Source organism: Coregonus lavaretus (genome assembly GCF_964263955.1).
Source record: "Coregonus lavaretus genome assembly, chromosome: 12".
In the NCBI taxonomy this organism is placed as follows: domain Eukaryota; kingdom Metazoa; phylum Chordata; class Actinopteri; order Salmoniformes; family Salmonidae; genus Coregonus; species Coregonus lavaretus.
The window spans coordinates 48,081,087-48,108,442 of record NC_139999.1 but is presented as its reverse complement, the minus strand read 5'-3'; the positions used below and the strand labels follow the sequence as shown (position 1 = coordinate 48,108,442).

General features: G+C 42.7%; 1 protein-coding gene across 1 annotated transcript; it reads right to left on the bottom strand.

The window, feature by feature from the left end:
* Window positions 1–9,855: 9,855 nt before the first annotated feature.
* On the bottom strand, window positions 9,856–27,164 carry evc (EvC ciliary complex subunit 1). The gene is made up of 20 exons (XM_084172780.1): window positions 26,888–27,164; window positions 26,338–26,451; window positions 25,866–25,952; window positions 25,107–25,330; window positions 24,859–24,943; window positions 24,509–24,607; window positions 24,250–24,387; window positions 23,846–24,007; window positions 23,280–23,496; window positions 21,389–21,537; window positions 21,066–21,164; window positions 13,930–14,142; window positions 13,493–13,602; window positions 12,850–13,063; window positions 12,236–12,451; window positions 11,693–11,828; window positions 11,273–11,375; window positions 10,777–10,903; window positions 10,384–10,474; window positions 9,856–9,977 (listed from the first exon to the last, which is right to left on the bottom strand). Exons 1-20 carry the CDS (start codon window positions 27,065–27,067, stop codon window positions 9,880–9,882), a joined length of 2,862 nt encoding a protein of 953 aa, XP_084028906.1. The 5' UTR covers window positions 27,068–27,164; the 3' UTR covers window positions 9,856–9,879.
* Between the last annotated feature and the right edge of the window lie 192 nt (window positions 27,165–27,356).

Genomic DNA, 27,356 nt, shown 5'->3' with positions numbered 1-27,356 from the left:
TGAAGGCCTGATTCACGCAGTCTCCTCTGAACAGTTGATGTTGAGATGTGTCTGTTACTTGAACTCTGTGAAGCATTTATTTGGGCTGCAATTTCTGAGGCTGGTAACTCTAATGAACTTATCTTCTGCAGCAGAGGTATCTCTGGGTCTTCCTTTCCTGTGGTGGTCCTCATGAGAGCCAGTTTCATCATAGCGCTTGATGGTTTTTGTGACTGCACTTGAAGAAACTTTCAAAGTTCTTGAAATGTTCCGCATTGACTGACCTTCATGTCTTAAAGTAATGATGGACTGTTGTTTCTCTTTGCTTATTTGAACTGTTCTTGCCATAATATGGACTTGGTATTTTACCAAATAGGGCTATCTTCTGTATACCACCCCTACCTTGTCACAACACAACTGATTGGCTCAATCGCATTAAGAAGGAAAGAAATTCCACAAATTAACTTTTAAAAAAGCACACCTGTTAATTGAAATGCATTCCAGGTGACTACCTCATTAAGCTGGTTGGGAGAATGCCAAGAGTGTGCAAAACTGTCATCAAGGGGTGGCTACTTTGAAGAATCTCAAATGTAAAATATATTTTGATTTGTTGAACACTTTTTTGGTTACTACATGATTCCATATGTTATTTCATAGTTTTTATGTCTTCACTATTATTCTACAATGTAGAAAATCATAAAAAATAAAGAAAAACCCTGGAATGAGTAGGTGTGTCCAAACTTTTGACTGGTAATGTACTTGTATGCTCATTTATGTGTTTTTTAAAGTGGCAATCAGCAGTTGAAACAATAACAAAGCATACTCCACACCCCTGTTTCGATAAAAAGCTGAGGGATGGGGCTTGGGAAATGTAACCACTCTCAAATTCATAGACAGAGCTATGGATGCAAGGACTGACCATCGCACCGCTTTCTAAAACCTAATTGGAGGAGACGACCCAAGGTTCCTCGCCTCAGACCTCCTCCAATGGGTTTTGAGAAGGATGCGAGTAGAGAGGAAGTGAGGAGTTGAACAGAGGTGAACTGGGACAGAACTCATGTCATTGTTTTAGGTGGAATCTTATGTTGAATGATACATTTATTCTGTTTGCACTTATATATCTTTGTTCTACTTGTTGTCTTTCCACCGATGGCTCTGGCTTGCTGATAACATCTTATCTGATGAGACTCCCTATGCGAGTTGACTCCTGTGTTACCTACTGTATTCAATAAAACTTCCAATGCCAAATTGAAATCATTTCGGATTCTGTAATTGATATACAATGGTAGTTCCCAATCAGACAATTGCTATTAAACAAATATATTTTCCTCAGTGCAATGTTTGGTGAATGCAAGGTATTGTTTTGTCCTCAGCCCATCTTTGAATGCTGTGTGTACTGCTTTTAGTTATAAACGACCATCATCAAGTCCATCCACACCACCTCCATCACTGCAACGGTTTGTCCGGTCTGCTGAGAGGGTCATTGGCTGCCACCTGCCCTCCATCGAGGTCCTGCACGACTCCAGGGCAAGGAAGCGCGCAGGAAAGATCATCGCTGACTCCTTCCACCCCCTCTTCCAAAGACTCCCATCTGGCAAACGGTTCAGGTCAATCTCAACCAAAACCTCCCGCCACCTGAACCGTTTCTTCCCCCGTGCCGTGGCCCTCACCAACCGGCCACCTGGTCCACAATGATCCTCTCATCCATGGACTTTGCACTCTGCACTATTCATCCACAGACTATGCACCGTGCACTATCATCCCAGAACTACACATCGCTCTTTGCACATCTCTTACATGCATAATTTATAATGTAGCTTATAGTGTTCATACTGTACATACTGAATGTGGATCTGTGGAAATCCTGCATCTATATATTTTTTGTCTGTATATTCTGTTTATCGTCTGAATATTCTGTTTATTGTGGCAGCACCATTTCACAGAGTCAAATTCCTGTACATGCAAATGTATTTGGCGAATAAAGCTGATTCTGACATGTTAACCTGAGTAGCTGGTTTATCATATGTCAGTTTACATTTAAGTGATAATGCCTGAGAAGCCGGTGTTTGGAGGATATATTGGCACAGGTGCATACCATTTGTCGTAAGTTCTAAGTGTTCCATTGTCATACTGGCTGGCAACGTTCTTATCGCTTGCTTGCTAGGTAGCCAACTACGGCTAATTTACAGTCACGTCAAACAGTGCAGCCAGAATAACAACAGTAGTGCATTTGCATAAGCTGTTGTCTAGTTACATTTATTTGGATACATCCATAACAATGAGCTAATTAGGCGCGATTTTGCCTGGCATAGAAAATTTGCTCTCTCGTCAGGACACTGTCATTCAGAGGAGCTAGCCAACAACACAGCTAACACAATCACTTCAAACTGAAGCTGGAAAGACTGCAAACTAACTTTTTCAATTGACATTTCTTTGTATATATCCATAAAAATGATGCCAGCTGATTCATGATTTCGACTGGCTGAGAAACGCTGCCTGCCTGTCTGTCTCATTACTATGGGACAGCTAGAGACCGAATTTGTTACAAATGTCGGAGTGACAGACAGAAAGGTTTATACAAATCACCGCTGTTGAAAACTGTTAGTCTAAAAGAAATGAGATAATGTCTAGATGCTTTTTATAGTGGAGATCAAGTTTCTAAATTGCCTGGCTGAGCTGATGAGACAGTGGATTGCGCAGTCAGATGGAACAGAGTAAATAGGCATATTAACACCATAGATTTAGCCAGTGGTAACTAGTGGAATAGACACCGGCTGGAATGCGGTTTTAACCAATCAGCATTCAGGATTAGAACCACCCGTTGTATAATTAAGCAATAATGCAGGAGGAGGTGTGGTATATGGCCAATATACCAAGGCTAAGGGCTGTTCTTAGGCACGACGTAAAGCGGAGTGCCTGGATACAGCCCTTAGCTGTGGTATATTGGCCATATACCACAAACCCCGAGGTGCCTTATTGCTATTATAAACTGGTTACCAACGTAATTAGAGCAGTAAAAATAAATGTTTTGTCATACCTGTGGTATACGGTGTTAAGTTGCGTCAATTCAAATCTGGTATTAGGAACAAAAGAGGTCAATACACGTCTTCTAAAATAGACTAGTATTTTAATTAATGCAAAACGCTTCAATGGTAAATATGATGTTCGTATATACGGGTCCACTGAAATACCTCACAGGGCACTCAGAGAACTGATCCATTGTTCTAAGTTCTTCTTCAAATACTCTGACAGAGATAGTTCCCGCTCCCTGCTGGCCAATCAGAGTAGAGACTGAGCGTGGTTTAGACTTACTCAGCCTATCCGTTGGCGCACAGGCTGGTCCCAGCCCCTTGGCGCTCCACTGTTGCACACTGTTGCCAGGCATAAGTTTGTTATCATCACAACCTGTAGAGTCAGAACCCATAGACACTGTTCCCCTGTACTCTTTGTACCTACGTCCTTGGACGGTTCACAGATCACAAAGAGGCAGTGTTCGTGTCTGTGAGAATCACAACTTCTTATCTCATCCTACCCCCTAACGTTCCTCACATGAATCACAGCTTGTTATGTGAAACAATTTATATCAGTACAGTACAAACCCATTATGTTTAATCATTAATGCATTCCTTCTAAGCTAGTCATCACATCTAGATCCCCACAACGGTCTGATATACCACGGCTGTCAGCCAATCAGCATTCAGGGCTCGAACCACCCAGTTTATAATCTATTATTTGGGACTGGTTATGTACTGGATGAACTGTAGCAGATTCTCCACTTTGTGTCTACATATAATAAAAAATCCCCATGTGCTGTGTGTGTGTCCTTAGGCTTAATACGCTAAATATTGTCTCCTTCTTGATATTAGTGGACTTGTTTTATGGTGTTTGCTAGAGCTTACTGTCTGCTTTTCGTTTTACAGACTAACGTTGCTGGCTAACAAGTAATTAGCTAGCTAACTTTAGCAAGTGGATTCCACTCGACTCAAGGTATAGTATACCTATTAGAATATATTTCCCAATTCATGTGGTTATCAAGCTGCTCGATTTCCCCAGTCGTTCCGCAATTACTACTCAAGCCGGCTTGCTAGCTAAATAGAAGGCGCTGCAGTGCATTGCGAACAGATGGCCTGTAGTAGTAATAACAGTTTTTTCTGATTGGTTAAGCACATTTTTTGTAACTATTGGCTATTTTTGCAAAACTCTACACACAAATAAGAAAACCTTTCACCCAATTATCAAAACATTGTAGTTCTCTTGCAAAAGCGAACACAGCTAGATTAACTCTTCACACCTTCTTAAAAATGGTGTTTTCGTATCAAACAGTAAACACAAGCCATCATCTACTAAGCACACAATGTGCCAACTACACACTGATGGTATGAATACAAAACACATCTGGCTTTTGCTTTCTCTGTGTACAGATGTCAATTTGAGGTCATACTTTTGTCATAGTGTCATGTAAACATACAAGGATCCAAACTTCAAGTATTGGTGTTTATTCACACTCATCAAAACCAAGACAAAGTCAGAACACAAAATAGTAATTTCACAAAAAAAAGAAAAACAATAAGCCTACATCATGTCGTCTTTCTGGGTCCGGCCACAAAATTTCGTCCACATCGCATGCGATATCCTCCAGTCCAAGGCACCGGGGAAAATATCTCCTTGAATGCCGTATCCAGGCCTGACATGATGCCTGGTCAATATCTCCACATGCCTCCTCCATTGCCTGTAAAAGGGCTACCTGTTGATGAGGATGACGGTCGTACACTTTCCAGCGCCAGGCAGAGAAGAACTCCTCGATGGGATTTAAGAATGGAGAGTATGGAGGGAGGTTGAGTGCCATGAAGAATGGGTGGTCTGTAAACCAGTTGCGGACCAAAGCAGCCCTATGGAAACTAACATTGTCCCATATGATGACATATCGGGTATGCTCTGGTCTCTGAACAGTGAGCATGTCATGTAAGGTGTCCAGGAATGCAATAATGTGTGCAGTGTTGTATGGGCCTAAGGTTGCATGATGGTGAACAACACCATTTTGGCTTATAGCTGCACACATGGTTATGTTACCACCACGTTGTCCTGGGACATTGATGATGGCACGGTGTCCAATAATGTTCCTGCCACGTCTCCTGGTTTTACTGAGGTTAAAACCGGCCTCATCTACAAAAAGTAGCTCATGTCCCATGGCATCTGCTTCTAGTTCCATCACTCTCTGGACAAGAAAAAACAAATGCAACACATCAGGCCCATGCACAGCACTACAGTATGCACTTCCAAATTCAGAACCAATGACACTATAGCTTACCTCCACATAGTCATATCGCAGTTGCTTTACATGTTCTGCGTTTCTCTCGAAAGGAACTCTGTAAATTTGCTTCATTCTTATTCTGTGGCGCGCAAGTACACGACTTAGTGCAGAAATACTTACACTGTGTATATTTTGAAAGATGGTGTCATTATCAATTATGCGCTGCTGTATTTCGCGCAGTCTTATTGCATTATTGGCAATCACCATGTTCACTATATGGGTCTCTTGCTCTGGAGTGAACATTCTTCCTCTGCCCCCAACATCTGGACGTCTAGCAATTCTGTAAAGTAACAATTTCAGTATTTTTGCATGTATGGTACTGTTGTGTTTCTCATTAGAGTATGGCAGTGCTACAAAGTAGTTACCGATTCTCATTTCGAAATGTCCTAATGATGCTTGCCACAGTGTAGCGGCTCAAATTAGGCTGAACCCGTTGGCCAGCTTCCCTCAGGGTCATCCCATGGTTGATGACATGGTCCACTATTGTAGCTCTGATGTCATCAGTTATTCTATTTCTTACTCTTCTTACCCTTCCTCTTTCCCCTCCTCGTCCTCTTCTTGCTCCTCCTTGTCCTCTTCCTCTAACTTCCTCTAACCCTCTCGCTTCTTCAACTCCACGTCCTCTTCCTCCAACTTCTTCAACTCCACGTCCTCTCCCTCCGCCTCCTCGGCCTCCTCTGATTCTCACTCTTCTCCCTCTTACTGCTCCTTCCATTGTACTCCACACAGACAGCTTACCTGTGGCTTATTTATAGTGCTTAGGCTGATTGCAAAGTGAACTAATTATCTACAACAGTTTTCACATGTGCAAGTGTGCCAGACAGTTGACAAAATAGTGTTAATGATAGCCATACATGTGTATAATTTTGCTAGGAGTGTGTTGGAAATTTGGTAATTGAGTGTAAGCAGTGAGTTGTGTTTAAAGTTCTGCAAAAAGAGTGTTGTGCAGTGAATTGTGCCTACAGTTTTGCAAAGTGTGTGTTACAAAATTGTAAACTGAGTGCAAAGCAGTGTTTGTGCTTTTAGTTTTGCAAACTCAGTGAGTGGTTTTGCTATACGTATTAATAGCTTTAGAAATTGTGCTACAAGAATCACGATTAGCGCTTAAGCATTCAGAAAAAACTGTAAAACGTTGGACTGGCCAATGGCATGAATTTGTTAGTTTGTCCATCACTCCAGTGAAAGTGACCAATCTATGGTTTCTAAACACGCCTTTAAGCCCGCCCCCATCAGCCTGAAATCCAAACTCTAAGGTGGCAAGATTTGAGAGAGAGCAATCTGAGAAATTGAGAGCGAAAACTTGAGAGTGACGTGACTATTGCTGGTTCAAATAAAATAAAATACACGTTTGAATCACGTTTCTTTGCCTACAGTTCTATATGTAGGCCTACTGTTTAAGACATTTTTATTTTTGGTCAGTGACAATTATGTTCTACTTTGTCAAAATCACACTTGCAAACTCACGTTTAATTTCCGCTCGCTCTAGACTTGCCTGTACAATCGAGAACCCCGTCCTCTGCTCACTCTGCCACATTTCTTCTCTGTCGAGCAATGACGTTTCATCTTGATCGCGCGCGCAATCTCGTGCGCGTTTAACTTTTGAATCGGATTTGACATAATACAACTGCCTCTGCAACGCAATGCTGCAAGGCAAACGCAGCATTTCATTGTAAATGAATGTACTTCTGGTGTACAACTCATCACAAATAGTAAGCAAGCTAGTTACAGCGCCTCATAGATAATCTGTCAGGCAGAGAGTGTGCAGCTCTCAAACAGCTGGTTGTTGGTGGATAGAAGACCGACGGTGGTAGGGGTAGGAAAGCAGTAGGAAAGATATTCCAAGTTAAGATATCGACCAGTAGCCTAAATGCTAAGGCAATAATGGGTATGCAAACCAACCAGGTATTTAAAAACTTAATAGCCTTGGTTGAGTATTTGCGATGCACAATTCTGTCATCATGGAATAGCCTACCTTACATTTTAGTCATTTAGCAGACGCTGTTATCCAGAGCTACTTACACTAGATACTGGTCTTTAGGGTAGATACTTGGTAATAATGCTACAACACCCTCAATAGAGTAAATAATTATACTTCAAGAGGCAGTCTGTGATTTGATTGTTTTGGTGAACAGCTGAGGGATGGGGCTAAAGAAATGTAAACTCTCAAATTCATAGACATACTGATATTAGACATCTGTCCTAGTGACTTTCACACATTGTAGGTCCCTTAGTGGTGTTGTGACTATAATGCACAGAGTTTATTTGTGTGAAGCAACTGTGAAGTCACTTTGGATTGCAGTCGACTGCTCTCATTGTATTTTGGTCACCTATGTCAAAGTAAGTGCTTGATGGTTATTCCCTATTACTAGCCTGTTCAACCTCTCTTTCGTAACGTGAGATCCCCAGAGATTGGAAAGCTGCCACGGTCATCCCCCTCTTCAAAGGGTGTGACACTCTAGATCCAAACTGTTACAGACCTATATCCATCCTGCCCTGCCTTTCGAAAGTATTTGAAAGCCAAGTTAACAAACAGATTACCGACCATTTCGAATCCCACCGTACCTTCTCCGCTATGCAATCCGGTTTCCGAGCTGGTCATGGGTGCACCTCAGCCACGCTCAAGGTCCTAAACGATATTATAACCGCGATCGATAATAGACAGTACTGTGCAGCTGTCTTCATCGACCTGGCCAAGGCTTTCGACTCTGTCAACCACTGCATTCTTATTGGCAGACTAAATAGCCTTGGTTTCTCAAATGACTGCCTCGCCTTGTTCACCAACTACTTCTCAGATAGAGTTCAATGTGTCAAATCGGAGGGCCTGTTGTCTGGACCTATGGCAGTCTCTATGGGGGTGCCACAGGGTTCAATTCTTGGGCCGACTCTTTTCTCTGTGTATATCAATGATGTCGCTCTTGCTGCTGGTGACTCTCAGATCCACCTCTACGCAGACGACACCATTTTGTATACATCTGGCCCTTCATTTGACACTGTGTTAACAAACCCCCAAACGAGCTTCAATGCCATACAACACTCCTTCAGTAGCCTCCAACTGCTCTTAAACACTAGTAAAACTAAATGCATGCTCTTCAATCGAACGCTGCTGGCACCCGCCCACCCGACTAGAGTCACTACTCTCGACGGGTCTGACCTAGAGTATGTGGACAACTACAAATACCTAGGTGTCTGGTTAGACTGTAAACTCTCCTTCCAGACTCACATTAAGAATCTCCAATCCAAAGTTAAATCTAGAATCAGCTTCCTATTTCGCAACAAAGCCTCCTTCACTCATGCTGCCAAACATGCCCTCGTAAAACGGACTATCCTACTGATCCTTGACTTCGGCGATGTCATTTACAAAATAGCCTCCAACACTCTACTCAGCAAATTGGATGTAGTCTATCACAGTGCCATCCGTTTTGTCACCAAAGCCCCATATACTACCCACCACTGTGACCTGTACACTCTTGTTGGCTGGTCCTCACTACATATTCATCGCCAAACCCACTGGCTCCAGGCCATCTATAAATCACTGCTAAGCAAATCCCCGCCTTATCTTAGCTCATTGGTCACCATAGCAACACCCACCCGTAGTATGCGCTCCAGCAGGTATATCTCACTGGTCATCCCCAAAGCCAACACCTCCTTTGGCCGCCATTCCTTCCAGTTCTCTGCTGCCAATGACTGGAACGAATTGCAAAAATCTCTGAAGCTGGAGACTCTTATCTCCCTCACTAACTTTAAGCATCAGTTGTCAGAGCACCTTACCGATCACTGCACCTGTACACAGCCCATCTGTAATTAGCCCACCCAACTACCTCATCCCCATATTGTTATTTATTTTGCTCATTTGCACCCCAGTATCTCTATCTCTATTTGCACATCATCTCTTGCACATCTATCATTCCAGTGTTAATACTAATTGTAATTATTTTGCACTTAAGCCTATGTATTGCCTTACCTCCATAACTTGCTACATTTGCACACACTGTATATATATTTTCTGTTGTATTTTTGACTTTATGTTTTGTTTTACCCCATATGTAACTCTGTGTTGTTGTTTTTATCGCACTGCTTTGCTTTATCTTGGCCAGGTCGCAGTTGTAAATGAGAACTTGTTCTCAACTGGCTTACCTGGTTAAATAAAGGTTAAATAAATACAAATTGTTAATCATTTAAAAGTGTATTTCAGTATATTTACTAACCCCATAGACCACTATAAAGATATCAACCATTTCCACAAATGTAAATCATCTAACTACATGCAGTGATACAGATCAAGTAATATAGTTATTTTTTCTGTTTTATTTACATTCACCACAAAATGGTAGCATTACATAGGAGATGATATAGAGATCATTTTGATTGTTATATATATATATATATATATATATATATATATATATATATATATATATATATAAACTATATTAGAAATTAACATAAAGTGTATTAAAAAGGGTTATATTACATATTATGTGAAAACAGCAAAAATGGCCAGTACAACCCCCCCCCATCAGGTGGTAATAAACATAGTTGTGTTCCAATTATCTAGCCTTCTCCTAAAGTGTGCACTTGCACACTCCCTGTCATGAAAATAAAAGTGTTGGATTGGTGAGCAGAGTTTCACGCTCCCGCCTCTCTCGCCTCTTCCACAATGTTGGATTCAATGTTGGACTCTCCTCCCCTGTAAAAATGTGACATTGATAATGCAATTCATATTCGCAAACACTCTTATTTGAAGACTACAGTAGGATATCCAGAATCATAAAATAAACAAGAAAACTGTGTGATAGCTTCTATTTTCAGTAGCAAATATAGTGTGCTGTATACCAAGTACGCATCCGAAATGGTACCCTATTCCCTATATATTGCACTACTTTGGCTCTGGTCAAAAGGAATGCATAATACAGGGAAAAGGGTGTGATTTCAAAGCCCTGGTCACTAGTACTATTACTACTAATACTGCTAGTGTGCCATTTCAGATGCATAATACAGGGAAAAGGGTGTGATTTCAAAGCCCTGGTCACTAGTACTATTACTACTAATACTGCTAGTGTGCCATTTCATATGCAGCCCTTGAAAATCCTTACCTATGATGTCATCCTCAGTGTTGAGCTCTTTGCAGGATAGTGGGATCCGAGCTAAGGCAGACAGTTTAGCTATGAAGGCCTCTTCTGCCTCCTGATGGAGCAAACACAGAAATACAATATACCAAATTAATTAAACTTGTATTTTAATTTGATAAAATATTTATTAAAACAGTCTTTAATATATAAATCATGAACAACAGACATTATCCATGTATTTACTTATTTTAGCTGAACAGATTATGTAATATTATTTACACATAAGAAGACTAAAGAAATGTTTGCCAACTCTCCCATGGATTAATGGAAGTTAAAACGGAACTATTCTTTGCGTTCACGTCAAAATTACCATAATGATGAACCATTGTGATTTAGCATTTACAAGGTGGTTGTTACCTGTAACTGTCCTTTGATTCGCTCCATGGTTTGTTCCTGGGCTAACTTCCTTCTCCTCAGAGTCTCACATGCAACCTCCTGCTCCAATTCATACTGTTCCAACATCCTTTTCTTCTGCAGTTCAACCCTATTAGCATGGTGGGTAGTGTATAATGAAAAAGAGTGAGCCCTTCTCTGTATAATATTGTTACAATATTAGACATGGGTTCATATAGTATTTGTTTTCTTTCATACTTTAGCAGCACTTGATTGAGCCTGCCTGGCTCAACAAAACCAATGAAATAGTCACAAAAGTGCAAAACCCATCCATCTGGCACTCCAGGCAGGCTCAATTAAACGCTCAATTTGAACCCAGGTTTGTACATACAGAATTTGCTTTAGACAACTTTATGCCGTGTTCATTAGTTGCCATGCCAAGTCATAGGAGAGAATGGCAGGGAATAAAATGTATAGTATAAATAACAGTCAATTAGTTAGTAGAGAAAGTAAACAGTACCTCTGATGAAACTCGGTGGACATGGGCTTCCTCCCCCAGTTGGCCAGCTCCTTTAGCAGGGCCTTGTTCATCTGAGAGCTGCTCTCTCGTCGTTCACACTCCTCTGGGGAGGGGACAGACACAACAACACAGTGATAGTTGCATTAACTTAGGCCCCCAATTCAATCAAATGAAGATTATGTGAAAGTTTGAGTTAGCACACAGCTCACTGCAAAAAACAATACACCAATGAATTGCAACATTGCACATACACAGCCCATGATTCTGCCGGTAGAACCAATGAAAGGACTTTCTAGTGTAGTTTTTCTGTGAACAGATTGTAAGGCCCTTCACAAATTCATAGTATCTGTAGTTTTCCTACAGAATGAGCCCTAACAGACCAAAATGTCTTATGTATGCACGTCCACCTGTTCATTTCACCTTTGGCCCTGTTAGGGTGTTGCTGCTGAAGGCCCTTGGTGATGTCCTGGATCTGAGAGTAGTAGCTGGTGACCAGAGCACTGAGGGAATCCCGGGTCACGTACACACTCTCCGACGCTACCTCCGTCAACTGACTCTACTCATACGCAAAGAAATAACAATTAGAATAGATAGAAAATAGATTAAAAATGAGTGGGGGGTGGGGGGGGGGCTATTTAAAAATAATACATAGGCCTAGGTCAGTGGAGGCTGCTGAGGGGAGGACGGCTCATAATAATCTCTGGAATGGAGTCAATGGAATGGTATCAAACATGGTTTTCATGTGGTTGACACCATTCCATTCACTCCATTCCAGCCATTACTATGAGCTGTCCTCCCCTCAGCCGACTCCACTGGCCTAGGTCCATCATCATTTATACTTGGTTTTAGTCGTTAACTTAAAACTTTAATCTAAAATTGTCACATGGGCCCTAGTTTGCCCATGTCTGTCCTAGGGGGTAGGGCCTAGAGGTTGTTCATGGGTGAGGCCAGATGCTCTAGTACCTTCCTTCCGCGGTCAGGCTGGGGCCTAGCGGGAGGGGCCTGGTCCATCTGCTGCCAGAGGCTCTGGCTGAGGGCGTGGCCCACCAGCTGCTGGGCGTTGGCCTGCAGGAGCTCCGCCCCGGTCTCCAGCTCCGACAGGAACTCCTGCTGGAAGCTGTGGCCAATCAGCTGCGTCTCCGGACCCAGGTGCCTCTCGGCAACACTGGCACTGGATTCCTGTGGGGAGTCCAAGACACAGAGGGAGGTGATTGACAGACCACAGTGACAAGGTGACAGTGACATATTGATAGTCTAAAAAAGAGCTGTAGATGGAGCAAGAAGGACAGGTAGGGGTCTCTATACTGTATGCCTCTAAAGCAGTTTCTCAATTCATTCCTAGGGGGAATCACAGTGTGCACTTTTTTGTTCTAGCCCTGCACAAACACACTTGATTCAACTAATCAAGGGTTTGGTGATTAGTTGATCAGTTGAATCAGGTGTGTTTGCACTGGGCTGGAACAAATATGTGCATCCCTCTCCAGGAATGCATTGAGAAACACTAGTCAAAACAAGCCATCATCTTCTCACTTTGTAGAATGTATTATAATGTAATGTTAGTGAATGTGTGACTGGACCTGATGCTGGGCTTTGGGGAGCATTGGTCTGACTGTGGTCTGGGTGTGGTCCTCTAGAGACAGCAGGGCCCTGAAGTCACTCTGAGACAGCACCTTGAGCTTGGACAACCTCATCTCCTTCAAGACCCTCAGACAGAAGTGTCTGGCCACAAAGTGCCTCTGCACCGCCACCAGCAGGAGGTGCTGTTTCTTCTCAATCAACATCCCCACATGGCTGGGATAGAATAGGGATTGGTCATTGGTTGATAATAATAATAATAATATGCCATTTAGCAGACGCTTTTATCCAAAGCGACTTACAGTCATGCGTGCATACATTTTTGTGTATTGGTGGTCCCGGGGATCGAACCCACTACCTTGGCGTTACAAGCGCCGTGCTCTACCAGCTGAGCTACAGAGGACCACAGTTGAGTCAGGTGTGTTAGTTCTGGGCTGGAACAAAAGCCTGCACATTCTATTTTTCCAGTACCAGGCATGATTTAGTACCAGCACCAATTTGCTACTTTAAACCATGCTTTTGCTTGTCAGATGTGCTAGAGTGTATAAAATGTTTACGATTGAAAATCAAATAGATTTCAGATCATATTTAAATACTGAATTGTTTTAAATGCATTTCCACCCACCAGAGGTCCCCCTGCTTCACCTGTTAAGCACATAGCTCTGTCTGACCACCATGCCTCTAAGGATCTTCAGCTGCTGTTCACCTAGGTGTCTGAGGCAGGCCAGCACCAGGGCTGCTTCTTCACACCATACCTAGAGACAAACATACAGAAATACAATATTAAAAACGGGCATATTCATTAGGGCACACAATAGCAAAACATTTTAAAGCGGAAAGCAAAAACAAGCTGTTGTAACTGGACCAGATCTAGTAGTAGTACCTCCCCATTTCATTACGTTTTCTTCCATTTAGTGCCTAACGAATATGACCCAGGAGTGTAACCTGGCGCCTGTCCAGAAGAGTGCAACGTTACATAAGGTCCAGATAGAGATGCATTGAGTAGAACAGATATGATGTCTGTCATGTAGAATAGGGAATCGAGTCAGCTCTATTCATTACATTTCTGGGTCCAGCAGTACCTGTCCATCTTGCTCCAATTGAGCATGTACACCCTCCAGTTGCCGTTTGGTATTGGACTCTGCCTGCTGCAGCAGTGCAACCAGGTCACCATCTAGATCCAGCCATAGCCTCTGGCCTTGGTCTGTGGACAACTGGGGCTGAGCAGGGAGAGCAGATAGGAAGATGTCTTTGGCCAGCTCTCCCAGCTTCTTGGACCAGGTGGCATGATGCCTCTGGAGATACAAAAGCATGGGTTATTTTCCATTAGAAATAAGTTGAATTAGCACTACACAGATTATGATTATTTTTTTTTCTTTAGGGGGTATATCAGCTTTAATATTGCAGATAGATTGTAACTTCCATCCATGTAATTGTCTGCATCACTTCCAATCCCCCATATGTTTTTTTCTTGCAAATATATATACAGTGGGGAGAACAAGTATTTGATACACTGCCGATTTTGCAGGTTTTCCTACTTACAAAGCATGTAGAGGTCTGTAATTTTTATCAGAGGTACACTTCTACTGTGAGAAACTCAGATAAAATCCAGAAAATCACATTGTATGATTTTTAAGTAATTAATTTGCATGTTATTGCATGACATAAGTATTTGATCACCTACCAACCAGTAAGAATTCCGGCTCTCACAGACCTATTCGTTTTTCTTTAAGAAGCCCTCCTGTTCTCCACTCATTACCTGTATTAACTGCACCTGTTTGAACTCGTTACCTGTATAAAAGACACCTGTCCACACACTCAATCAAACAGACTCCAACCTCTCCACAATGGCCAAGACCAGAGAGCTGTGTAAGGACATCAGGGATAAAATTGTAGACCTGCACAAGGCTGGGATGGGCTACAGGACAATAGGCAAGCAGCTTGGTGAGAAGGCAACAACTGTTGGCGCAATTATTAGAAAATGGAAGAAGTTCAAGATAATGGTCAATCACCCTCGGTCTGGGGCTCCATGCAAGATCTCACCTCGTGGGGCATCAATGATCATGAGGAAGGTGAAGGATCAGCCCAGAACTACACGGCAGGACCTGGTCAATGACCTGAAGAGAGCTGGGACCACAGTCTCAAAGAAAACCATTAGTAACACACTACGCCGTCATGGATTAAAATCCTGCAGTGCACGCAAGGTCCCCCTGCTCAAGCCAGCGCATGTCCAGGCCCGTCTGAAGTTTGCCAATGACCATCTGGATGATCCAGAGGAGGAATGGGAGAAGGTCATGTGGTCTGATGAGACAAAAATATAGCTTTTTGGTCTAAACTCCACTCGCTGTGTTTGGAGGAAGAAGAAGGATGAGTACAACCCCAAGAACACCATCCCAACCGTGAAGCATGGAGGTGGAAACATCATTCTTTGGGGATGCTTTTCTGCAAAGGGGACAGGACGACTGCACCGTATTGAGGGGAGGATGGATGGGGCCTTGTATCGTGAGATCTTGGCCAACAACCTCCTTCCCTCAGTAAGAGCATTGAAGATGGGTCGTGGCTGGGTCTTCCTGCATGACAAAAGACCCGAAACACACAGCCAGGGCAACTAAGGAGTGTCTCCGTAAGAAGCATCTCAAGGTCCTGGAGTGGCCTAGCCAGTCTCCAGACCTGAACCCAATAGAACATCTTTGGAGGGAGCTGAAAGTCCGTATTGCCCAGCGACAGCCCCGAAACCTGAAGGATCTGGAGAAGGTCTGTATGGAGGAGTGGGCCCTGCTGCAGTGTGTGCAAATCTGGTCAAGACCTACAGGAAACGTATGATCTCTGTAATTGCAAACAAAGGTTTCTGTACCAAATTTTAAGTTCTGCTTTTCTGATGTATCAAATACTTATGTCATGCAATAAAAAGCAAATTAATTATTAAAAAATCATACAATGTGATTTTCTGGATTTTTGTTTTAGATTCCGTCTCTCACAGTTGAAGTGTACCTATGATAAAAATGACAGACCTCTACATGCTTTGTAAGTAGGAAAACCTGCAAAATCGGCAGTGTATCAAATACTTGTTCTCCCCACTGTATACACTACCATTCAAAAGTTTGGGGTCACTTAGAAATGTCCTTGTTTTCGAAAGAAAGCAATTTGATAACATCAAATTGATCAGAAATACAGTGTAGACATGTCAAAAATGTTATAAATTGATTTGCATTTTAATGAGGGAAATAAGTATTTGACCCCTCTGCAAAACATGACTTAGTACTTGGCGGCAAAACCCTTGTTGGCAACCACAGAGGTCAGACGTTTCTTGTAGTTAGCCACCAGGCTTGCACACATCTCATGAGGGATTTTGTCCCACTCCTCTTTGCAGATCTTCTCCAAGTCATTAAGGTTTCGAGGCTGATGTTTGGCAACTCGAACCTTCAGCTCCCTCCACAGATTTTCAATGGGATTAAGGTCTGGAGACTCCAGGAACTTAATGTGCTTCTTCTTGAGCCACTCCTTTGTTGCCTTGGCCGTGTGTTTTGGGTCATTGTCATGCTGTAATACCCATCCACGACCCATTTTCAATGCCCTGGGTGAGGGAAGGAGGTTCTCACCCAAGATTTGACGGTACATGGCCCCGTCCATCGTCCCTTTGATGCGGTGAAGTTGTCCTGTCCCCTTAGCAGAAAAACACCCCCAAAGCATAATGTTTCCACCTCCATGTTTGACGGTGGGGATGGTGTTCTTGGGGTCATAGGCAGCATTCCTCCTCCTCCAAACACGGCGAGTTGAGTTGATGCCAAAGAGCTCCATTTTGGTCTCATCTGACCACAACACTTTCACCCAGTTCTCCTCTGAATCATTCAGATGTTCATTGGCAAACTTCAGACAGGCATGTATATGTGCTTTCTTGAGCAGGGGGACCTTGCGGGCGCTGCAGGATTTCAGTCCTTTACGGCAAAGTGTGTTACCAATTGTTTTCTTGGTGACTATGGTCCCAGCTGCCTTGCGATCATTGACAAGATCCTCCCGTGTAGTTCTGGGCTGATTCCTCACCATTCTCATGATCATTGCAACTCCACGAGGTGAGATCTTGCATGGGCCCCAGGCCGAGGGAGATTGACAGTTCTTTTATGTTTCTTCCATTTGCGAATAATCGCACCAACTGTTGTCACCTTCTCACCAAGCTGCTTAGCGATGGTCTTGTAGCTCATTCCAGCCTTGTGTAGGTCTACAATCTTGTCCCTGACATCCTTGGAGAGCTCTTTGGTCTTGGCCATGGTGGAGAGTTTGGAATCTGATTGATTGATTGATTGCTTCTGTGGACAGGTGTCTTTTATACAGGTAACAAGCTGAGATTAGGAGCACTCCCTTTAAGAGTGTGCTCCTAATCTCAGCTCGTTACCTGTATAAAAGACACCTGGGAGCCAGAAATCTTTCTGATTGAGAGGGGGTCAAATACTTATTTCCCTCATTAAAAAGCAAATCAATTTATAACATTTTTGACATGCATTTTTCTGGATTTCTTTGTTGTTATTCTGTCTCTCACTGTTCAAATAAACCTACCATTAAAATTATAGACTGACCATTTCTTTGTCAGTGGGCAAACTTACAAAATCAACAGGGGATCAAATACTTTTTTCCCTCACTGTAATTTGGTTGTAATCCAGAGAGGTTAGAAATGTATCTAGATCCTCTATGAGGCTGTGGAGGGATTCAAGTTGTGGATTTAAAAGAACATAAATCATCAGCGTACAATAACACCTTTGTTTTTAAGCCCTGGATTTCTAATTCCTTTATATTATTGTTGGATCTGATTTTAATAGCAAACTGTCACGCCCTGGCTCTGGGGACTCTTTAATGTTGAGCCAGGGTGTGTAGGTTCTATGTTTTGGTTCGTGTTGTGTACACTAAATAAAGTATGTACGCCTATCACGCTGCGCCTTGGTCCGCTTCATCATGTAACGATCGTGACAGAAGATCCCACCAAAGGAGGACCAAGCAGCGTGCCCAGGAGGAGAAGATTGCGATGTCGCAGGTGGGCCAATGGTGGTCTTGGGAGGACATATTCGCGGGCAGAGGGCCATGGGCAAAAGTTAATGCCCAGGCAGGAGAGGAGAAACGGCGCCAACCATGCCGACGACGGACACGCCGTCGTCGGCAGCTACAGGGCGAATCGGCGGACTAGGAGAGGAGGCCACCAGGTTTGGGGGGCTGGAAGGGTGGTTGGCGGAGCCTAGAGGTAGAACAGAGCCAACTCCCCATACTCAGGCTAGGGAGCGTGAGACTGGGCAGGCTCCGTGTTATGCGGAGCCACGTACTGTGCCGCGAGTGTTCCGGCACAGTCCTGTACGTCCTATGCTAGCACCACGCACGTGTCGTGCTAAGGTGGGCATGCAGCCAGGACGGAGTGTGCCGGCTCAACGCTCGTGGCCTCCAGTACCCCTCCTCGGTCCCGGATATCCTGCGCCAGTGCCACGTGCTGTAGCGTCAGTACGAGTGCACAGCCCTGTGCGTCCTGTGCTGATGCCTCACACATATTGTGTGGAGATAGGCATTCAGCCAGGACGGGTTGTGTCAGCTCTCCGCTCCAGACCTCCAGTCCGCCTCCACAGTCCAGCCCGGCCTGTTCCTGTCCCTCGCACCAAGCCTGTGATGCGCGTCGCCAGCCCGGTCCGGCCCGTTCCTGCTCCCCGCACCAAGCCAGTAGTGCGCGTCGCCAGCCCGGTCCGGCCTGTTCCTGCTCCCCGCACCAAGCCAGTGGTGCGCGTCGTCAGCCCGGTCCGGCCCGTTCCTGCTCCCCGCACCAAGCCAGTGGTGCGCGTCGTCAGCACGGTCCGGCCCGTTCCTGCTCCCCGCACCAAGCCAGTGGTGCGCGTCGTCAGCACGGTCCGGCCCGTTCCTGCTCCCCGCACCAAGCCAGTGGTGCGCGTCGTCAGTCCGGCACGGTCCGTGCCTGTTCCACCGGTGCCTGGTCCGGCACCGGTCAGCTGCTCCACACCGGAGCCAGAGCAATCCGCTCCACCGGTGTCCAGTCCAGCTCTGGCCAGCGGAGCCAGACCAGACCAGGGGCGCAACGGGGAGGTGGAGAAAGGGTGGTGGTCACGCCAGGAGCCGGATCCGCCTCCGAGGCGGAATGCCCACCCGGCCCCTACCCTCTTGTGTTTGTGTGGCACGGTTGCAGTCCGCGCCTTTGGGGGGGGGGGGGGGGGGGGGGTACTGTCACGCCCTGGCTCTGGGGACTCTTTAATGTTGAGCCAGGGTGTGTAGGTTCTATGTTATAGTTTTCTATGTTTTGTTCTAGATCATTTATATCTGATTGGGAACCATACTTAGGCAGCCTGTTGGCACTAGTTATTTGTGGGATCTTGATCCGAAAGGTTTGTGTTATGACCTAGGACTTCACGTATCGTTTGGTTTGTTGTTTTGGTTCGTGTTGTGTACACTAAATAAAGTATGTACGCCTATCACGCTGCGCCTTGGTCCGCTTCATCATGTAACGATCGTGACACAAACATTTCGATGGCCATAATAAATAGATATGCCGATAGTGGACAACCTTGTTTCACTCCTCTTGACGGTTTAAAACTTTCAGAGAAATAGCCATTTTTACTATTTTACACCTAGGGTTACTATACATGATTTTAACCCATTTTATAAGAGATTCTCCAAAATTGAAACGCTCCAGGCATTTATATATAAACTCCAGTCGTACTTTATCAAATACCTTTTCAAAGTCTGCTATGAATAGCAGGCCTAGTTTCCCAGATTTTTCATAGTGTTCTATTGTTTCCAGTACTTGCCTTATATTATCTCCAATGTATCGTCCATGTAAAACACCTGTCTGATTAGAATGAATAATGTCAGACAATACCTTTTTAATTCTATGCACTACACATTTTGCAAAAGTTTTTGCATCATAACACTGAAGTGTAAAGGGCCTCCAATTTTTAAATGGACTGGATCTTTATATTTTCCACTTGTATCCTGTTTCAGTAATAATGAAATCAGACCTTCTTCTTGAGTGTCTGATAATCTACCATTTACATAGGAGTGGTTAAAACATGCTAATAACAGTTCTCTGAGTATTTCAAAAAAGGTTTGGTATACCTCGATTGGTATGACATCCAACCCTGGAGTTTTCCTGGACTTAAAGTTTTTTATTGCATCCAGAAGTTCCTCCTCTGTAATTTCACCTTCACATGAGTCTTTTTGTATGGCTGTTAATTTTACATTATCAATAGAAAAAAAATCTCTACAATTAGCTTCAGTTAGAGGAGATGGAAGCGACTGAAACGAAAACATATCCTTAAAGTACTTCGCTTCCTCCTTCAAAATATAATTTGGTGAATCATGGTTGACTCCGTCATTTGTAACTAGTTTCAGTAAATAATTTTTGATAGCATTTCTATGTTGAAGATAAAAAAATAATTTGGTGCATTTTTCCCATATTCCATTCTATTTATTTGTTATAATATATTACACTTGATCTTTCTTGAATAAGTTTCTCCATTCCTTTTTGTTTTTCCTCTAATTTATTCTGAGCCTCTATGTTACAGTTTTTATTGCTATCTATCTGTTCTGTTAGACCTTCTATTTCCTTTGTTGGTATGGACTCTTTTGACCTAAATTGCTTTTGTTTTTTTGAGATGAGTACTGAATTGCATGGCCTCTAAAGGCACATTTAAAAGTGTCCCATACAATAAGGGGATTTGCTGTACCTATGTTATGTTGGAAGAAATCAGTTATAAATTCCTCTGTCCTAGTTAAAAACAAGTTAACATCTAATAGGCTTTGATTAAATTTCCAATATCCTCGCCCACGTGTAAATTCAGTAAGAGTAATGTATATGCCAATTATATGATGTTCTGACCGCATTCTGTCCCCTATCAACACTTTTTAAACTTTTGATTCCAACGACAATGACATAAGAAAGAAGTCAAGACGACTAGCTTGATTGAGTCTTCGCCATGTATATCTCACTAGGTCAGGATATTTAAGCCTCCATATATCTACTAGTTCTAATGTATCCATGACATTCACGATTTCCTCAAGAGCATGAGGGTGATAGCTTGTAGTGTGATTTAATACAGTATTATAATCTCCCACCATAATAATAGAGTATTGTATTGCTTGCAGGGTTGATACTGTATTATATATATTGTCAAAGAAGTGTGGATCATCATTATTTGGTCCATAAAGTTTTTGGTGAAATGCCGTAATTACGACCTACCCTCCAAAGATCACACACTGCCTCTGCCACTCTCCCATCCTGCTGCAGTTCCAAGTCACTGCTCTGCTTCCTCTGTTTCAGAAGCAGCTCCTGATACACCTGGAGAAGAGAATTGAACTGTTAAACCGGAGCATACAGTTACAAGGAGCAATTAACAATGTAATGTAATGGAACTCGAAAACAATAATCCACAGAGTTTGTACTTATCCGAAGTAGACTTTATAGTGAAGTGAGTGAATAGAGAAGTAGTTTAGCAGTACCGTTACTACTACTATTGTTGTGGCACTGGACACATGACAAGGAACTAAAAGAGAGATAATGACCTTTACAAATTCCTGTAGGTCGCTGTGCGTCTGTGCAGAATCCAGGACACGGCTTCTCTCCTTTGCGTGAGTCCTCAGGAGTTTCTTCTTCTTGGAGTCGATCTTCTTGCACTTTTCATACACAAGCTCCTTGGTCTTTAGCCTGCATTCTGTATAAAAAAATTTCATTACATGTAGTTTTGATTTATTGACATCATTATATGTAAATTACAATGTTACTACACTAAGTTGCTGATTTGGCACATAATTTGACCAGTTTCCTTTTAACACAATTCACTTCATTATTCTGTGTATCATTCCGCACATATCATTTAGAGTTGTGTAGTAAACTACATTACTACACAATATACTTATATCAAAATGGTATAACCATACAATTATATTTTATTGTCACTACAGTGTGGTTTGCATTGGTTATAACAGTGCACTCAAAGAATAATCACTATTCATTTGTTTGATTGACACTCTTTTTAGCAATGGAGAAGGGGCACTGAACATTTTAAGAAGCCAGTTAATTTAAGATGAGGAACTAGGCCACATAATACTGAAAGATTACCACCATATTCCTCAGGAGGGAAGTTCAGTAGGGTACTAGAGAATTACACAACTGCCCAGTGGGCACAACTGGTTACAAAGACGTCATGTGCCAAATTTTGCCCTCTGGGTAATGATTTCACATAAATTAGAACGTTAATCTAGGTTGCATTTGTAAATTCACCCTGGCAATCTACTCCGATATCAGAGCACTCTGGTTTGAGACCTAGCACCCGGTTGTTATGACAGGTGTCAGTAAACATCGGATAAAAAACTAAATTTAATTGTTGCCAGTCCAGTCATTAACCCTCTAGATAACATGAAAACAGTATAACCAGCTCTGTTAGTAAAATGGTCAGAGTGAGGTGTTCTCTCATTTGTGTCTGGAAGTAGCTAGCAAGCTAACCAACATTAGCTAGTTAGCTTGACTGTCGTTGTGAGGTCAGAAAGCTTGGATCAACCCTACTCCTCGCCCCGAAAGAGAAACGCTCTGAATGCTCTTACAATGCTCTTAATTTAAGAACGTCCCAGAACGCACTGGGGGCAAATTTAAGAACTCACTCCTAATGTCTATGTTTTTACCTGATATTGAATTCATTGAGGTCACTCTTTTGTTGAACACACACCAGATTCTTCGCTTCAACGGTTGGCTACTTGGAGTTGGTGGCGCGCGGCAACAATAATGTATGTCAGGCCAATGGCGCGATCTCTGGCCCTCGTATTGGCCGCAGAGACAACATTTTGCTGTTTTAAAGCAAACTTCCTGCAATTCTACACATTTTGACTTGGGGCGTAGAGAAAATGTTACAGTTTAAATCTAGTTTCCTGCAATTCTACACATTTTGCCATGGGGCTGAGAGAAAATGTGCAGTTTTAAAGCTAATTCCCTTCAATTCTACACATTTTGCAACTAGCTTATGTCGTGTTCTTATGCTATCTGGGTGACTCAAATATTATAACAAAATCAATGGGGGCCCCATTCCATGACATATTTGACATTTTAGATTCTCCCTGACTGTCTAGTTTTTATTTTGGTGATTGTTAGTTCTCAAAGATGATCTTATTTAAAAATATATAACTCTATTACCTTTACTACATACTTTATATCTGGTTTTAGTCATTTAAGTTTATACTGAAAACGTTTTACTAAAAATTATATAAATATTATTTATTTTGTATTATATTTTATTAAGTGGCGGTAACGATTTATGAATATAAGGGAACACTACTTATAGATTATCAAAGAATGTAGGTGGTGTGTGTGTGTGCGTAGGTGCATGGGTGCATGTGTGTGGGCATGCATCTGTGTATGTCCATGCTCGTGCGTGCATGCATGTGCGTCTGCAGCATCACTCACCTTCGCTGCAGTGCTGCAGCCCCTCGGTCAGGGCTGCCTGCAGCTCGGCCAGGGTCTTCTCCATGGTGGCGAAGGTCAGGTGGCCGTCACTGGTCAGCTGCTCCAGGCTTCGGGCCACCAGGTCCTGTCTGAGGGACGCCTCCTGCCGGAGCAGGGCCGGCTTGGCCTGCAGCACAACCCTCAGTTCCTCCCACCACAACAGCTTCTCCTGGGTCCTCTGGGAGAGAGCCAGGGGAAAGAGAGATGGATGCAGGCCCTCATCAATAAATAGACCCTATAGGCCATGAAGACTAGATAAGTGTAAGAAGTATGACAAGAAATCCTACTATAATTGTTTTATGTGTGTTACATTTTTACGTATTTTCTGTGTTGTTGTTGTAGTTTTTTTTTTGTAGTTTTTTTTTTTTTACATGTAATGCATCCATGTAGAACAGTGGCCATGCATGCAACCTCATTAAAGGTACAAAGCTTTCGGTGCAAATGCAGTTCTGAAAATGCCTTACTTTTATGTCAAAAACAACTTCTATGGCCTGTATCTTTAAATGTTTATTGTTCTTATATCTCACCTTCATGTCTGCGGCCTGAGTCTCAGTTAGCTGGTTTTCAACCAATAGGAGACAGTGGATAAGGGTGTGGATGACATCCTGGGCCTCTTCTCTGGGAAGAACACTGGACCTGCCAAGGAGGCTCTGGCAGAAGGCCTCCACCTGCTTGCTAAAGCCCTTGGTCTGTGGAGATAGACATACATAAAGTTTGCCCACAAACTTCCAAGTTTTTAAAGAAAATGTTCCTCCATAAACTTCCAAGATTTTTGTCATCAAACTGGCAATTGCATTGTCAGTGAAATAATATTTTACTTTGCTAGAGCAGACAATGTGGTTCCATGTTGGTGGTTCAATTGGTATAATGTGAATTACACACTATGCGGTTCAAAGATTTGGTCGTGCTTTGATCTAGTTGACTTGGTTACCATTTGAAGCGCCTGCTCCAGTAGATCTTTCTGAGTTCTTTCGATCTCCTCCAGGGTACAAGGATCTGAACTTAAATCTTTGTTTCTTTCACAGGCAAACAGGCTGGCTGACAGTTCTTTCTTTAATAAACCCAGTTCCTACAAAGAGATGAGAAAATCAATAAAGATCAGAATCCTTACTTCAGAATTTAAAAGCAGGTTTGTGAGAAATCATGTTACGCATGCACATCTCATGCTAAGATTTGGATTAAGATTGTACCTTTTCTTGCAGGAGAAGAACATTGGTGTAAAAACCTGAATCCTTTTTATCCTTGGGAAAACGACCACTGAGTATAATTCTGAGAATTTGGAGAAAGAGCTACAACAAGGAAATGGGAGAGGTAAGGGAGATATCTTCTTGAGATTTGGACCCACCAACATTTTACACAACATTTTAGCAAACTAGTACTGTTGTCATATTATCAATGGAAATGCACTTAAAAACAAGTCTTATAATGCAATATAAGGAGATAATAGGCACTATAAGTGCATTCATAATGCATTAATTGGCTCATAGAAAGTGTTACCTAATTGTTTGCTACTGTGTGATGAAAGAAAGAGGTCACCCACCACACATTTCTCTTCCAGGACCTGTGAACAGTGTATCTGCACGTCCTGCAGGGCCAGACAGTACAGGCTGATCCTGCCCTCAAAACTACAGTGGTAACAAAATTACATTAGAAAATAAGCATTTACAGTACAGAACGGTAAAGGGAGACTCAGCAATATGACATCCTCATACACTGCCAAATAATAGTAGTGTTCCTGGTGAAGCAAGCACTTTAATTAACTGAAATATATGTTCCCCATCAGCTCACCCTGTTTGAGAGAGTGTGTGGGGGTAGAGGGCCACCCTGGTGAAGCTCTCGTTCTGCATACTCTTGGGGACCAGTGAGGAGGAGATGTACTGGCTGCTGTCGTCGTTGTCCTGGTCCTGGCTCAGTGAATCCCCGCTGGAGCCCGACGAGGACTCTCCATTGGGGAGGACAGGCAGCTTGGAGTGCTCATGCAGTGAGGGGTTGGAGGCTCCATCCGCTAAGGGCTGACGTTGGGATGTAACGTTAAAGGGACAGTTCACCTCAAAGTCAAAGTTTGCTAGATGTTTCTATACCTAAAATGTGGTCTTTAAAGCTGGAGTCCTTAATGGTGAAACTGCCACGTCCATTTGGGGTATTACAACAAAGATGTTACTGCAAACAACAAACATGTTTTTTTCCCCCTTGGACATCATTGCATGCACGATATATCTGCAGAATATGTAGTGCACATTTTTTTAACACACTGCTGGACGCTCACCTCTGTTTCGTCAATAAAACAAACACAATAACAAAGGCTTTGGTGCGAACAGTGGCACTGTTAATGCAGATTAGATCTTTAAAGGGATAGTTCAGCGATAGACAGCTTTTAAAGGGTACAGAACAAATATCTAAATATGTATTTGTGCTTTACTATCCCTTTAACCCTATCCCATCCTCTCAGAATAAAGGCAAAATTACATTGCAATTAGTGTTCCAATTTGGATAGATTTGGTTACATGTGGTATGAAGGCTGTAATATAAACAGATAGATGATCTTACTCTGTATTTCTGGTTGATGGGGTACACCACCTTTGCCCGTGATGCAAAAGCAGCCACATCGCTGTTCACGGGTGGCTGCTTCTTTTCCTGGTAAATGAATAAACACAGTGAATTTTTAGGGAAAATGTTAATGAAGTTGGGTGAATGTTAATGAAAGCCAACTCAGCTTTTCTTTACACATACTGTACACTCTTAGAAAAAAGGTGCTATCTAGAACCTAAAAGAGTTATTCGGCTGTCCCCATATGATAACCCTTTTTGGTTCCTGGTAGAACCCTTTCCCCAGAGGGTTCTACATGGAACCCAAAAGAGTTCTAACTGGAACCAAAAAGGGTTATACTTGGGGACAGCCGAAGAACCCTTTTGGAACTATTTTTTCGAAGTGTATCTACCTTGCAATATATCTATCACACTAAAGCATATTTATAGTGCTCAAATATTCCATATCTATAACTAAAATACATAATATTTACTTTTTCATTGGTAGTGGCACTTTGGACACCCTTCTTGCTGTTGCTGACACAGTCACTTTGGTTGTTCTCCCTATCCTGGTCGTCTCCCTCAAACAGTCTTCTGGCATCATAGCCCTGGTGGAAAGGAATGGAAGACAGCTAGTCCTTTTGAATGGGATCATTTTGAACTGGGTTTATTCAAAAGGACTACAGACTTCAGTTATTAAACAGTTATAAATAGTGTTAATGTTATGCTGATGCTTGCCAAATAGTGAGCTTATGACTGCAGTGTTATTGATTATTGCTGTTATTATAGTCCCGTGTAGCTCAGTTGGTAGAGCATGGCGTTTGCAACGCCAGGGTTGTCGGTTCGATTCCCACGGGGGGCCAGTATGAAAATGTATGCACTCACTAACTGTAAGTCGCTCTGGATAAGAGCGTCTGCTAAATGACTAAAATGTAAAATTATTGCCAATGCAGTCATGCAGTAGGCTAGGCTATTTGGCTATCCAACCAACGAGTTATAACACAAACTAATACAAACCTATAATAAACACCTTTACAAACTTACTTGTCGAGTTAGAAGCATAGGCTTCAGGCAAAACACATACAGAAGGGCTGCAGCTATTATTCCAGAAAAAACCCCGCATACAGTGGCAACTGTCAATAATCCTGTAAATATGTGCAGAGATTCTGCAAAGTGAACAAAGACATCATTTGAGCATTCAGTAATCGTGTCGTGGTCGTTCATTTTGGATAATTCCCGGGTGCAAAGGAAGAAAATAGACGAAAAATGCGCATTTCTTCATTTAAAAAAAACTATTTTAGGCTACGTCTGAAAGAAAGAATCAGGACAACAACTCAGACTGGTCATGGACAAAGACCGCAAACCATTGATCTACAGAAAACAACCCCAAAAGTTACTTTAAAAAAAGTAATGTATGGTAGGAAAAGTAATTACTTGAGGTATGACACCGTAACTAACAAAACACTTTTTTTGTAGCAGTTAGATTCGATGTTTTACAGATGGAGTATTGAAC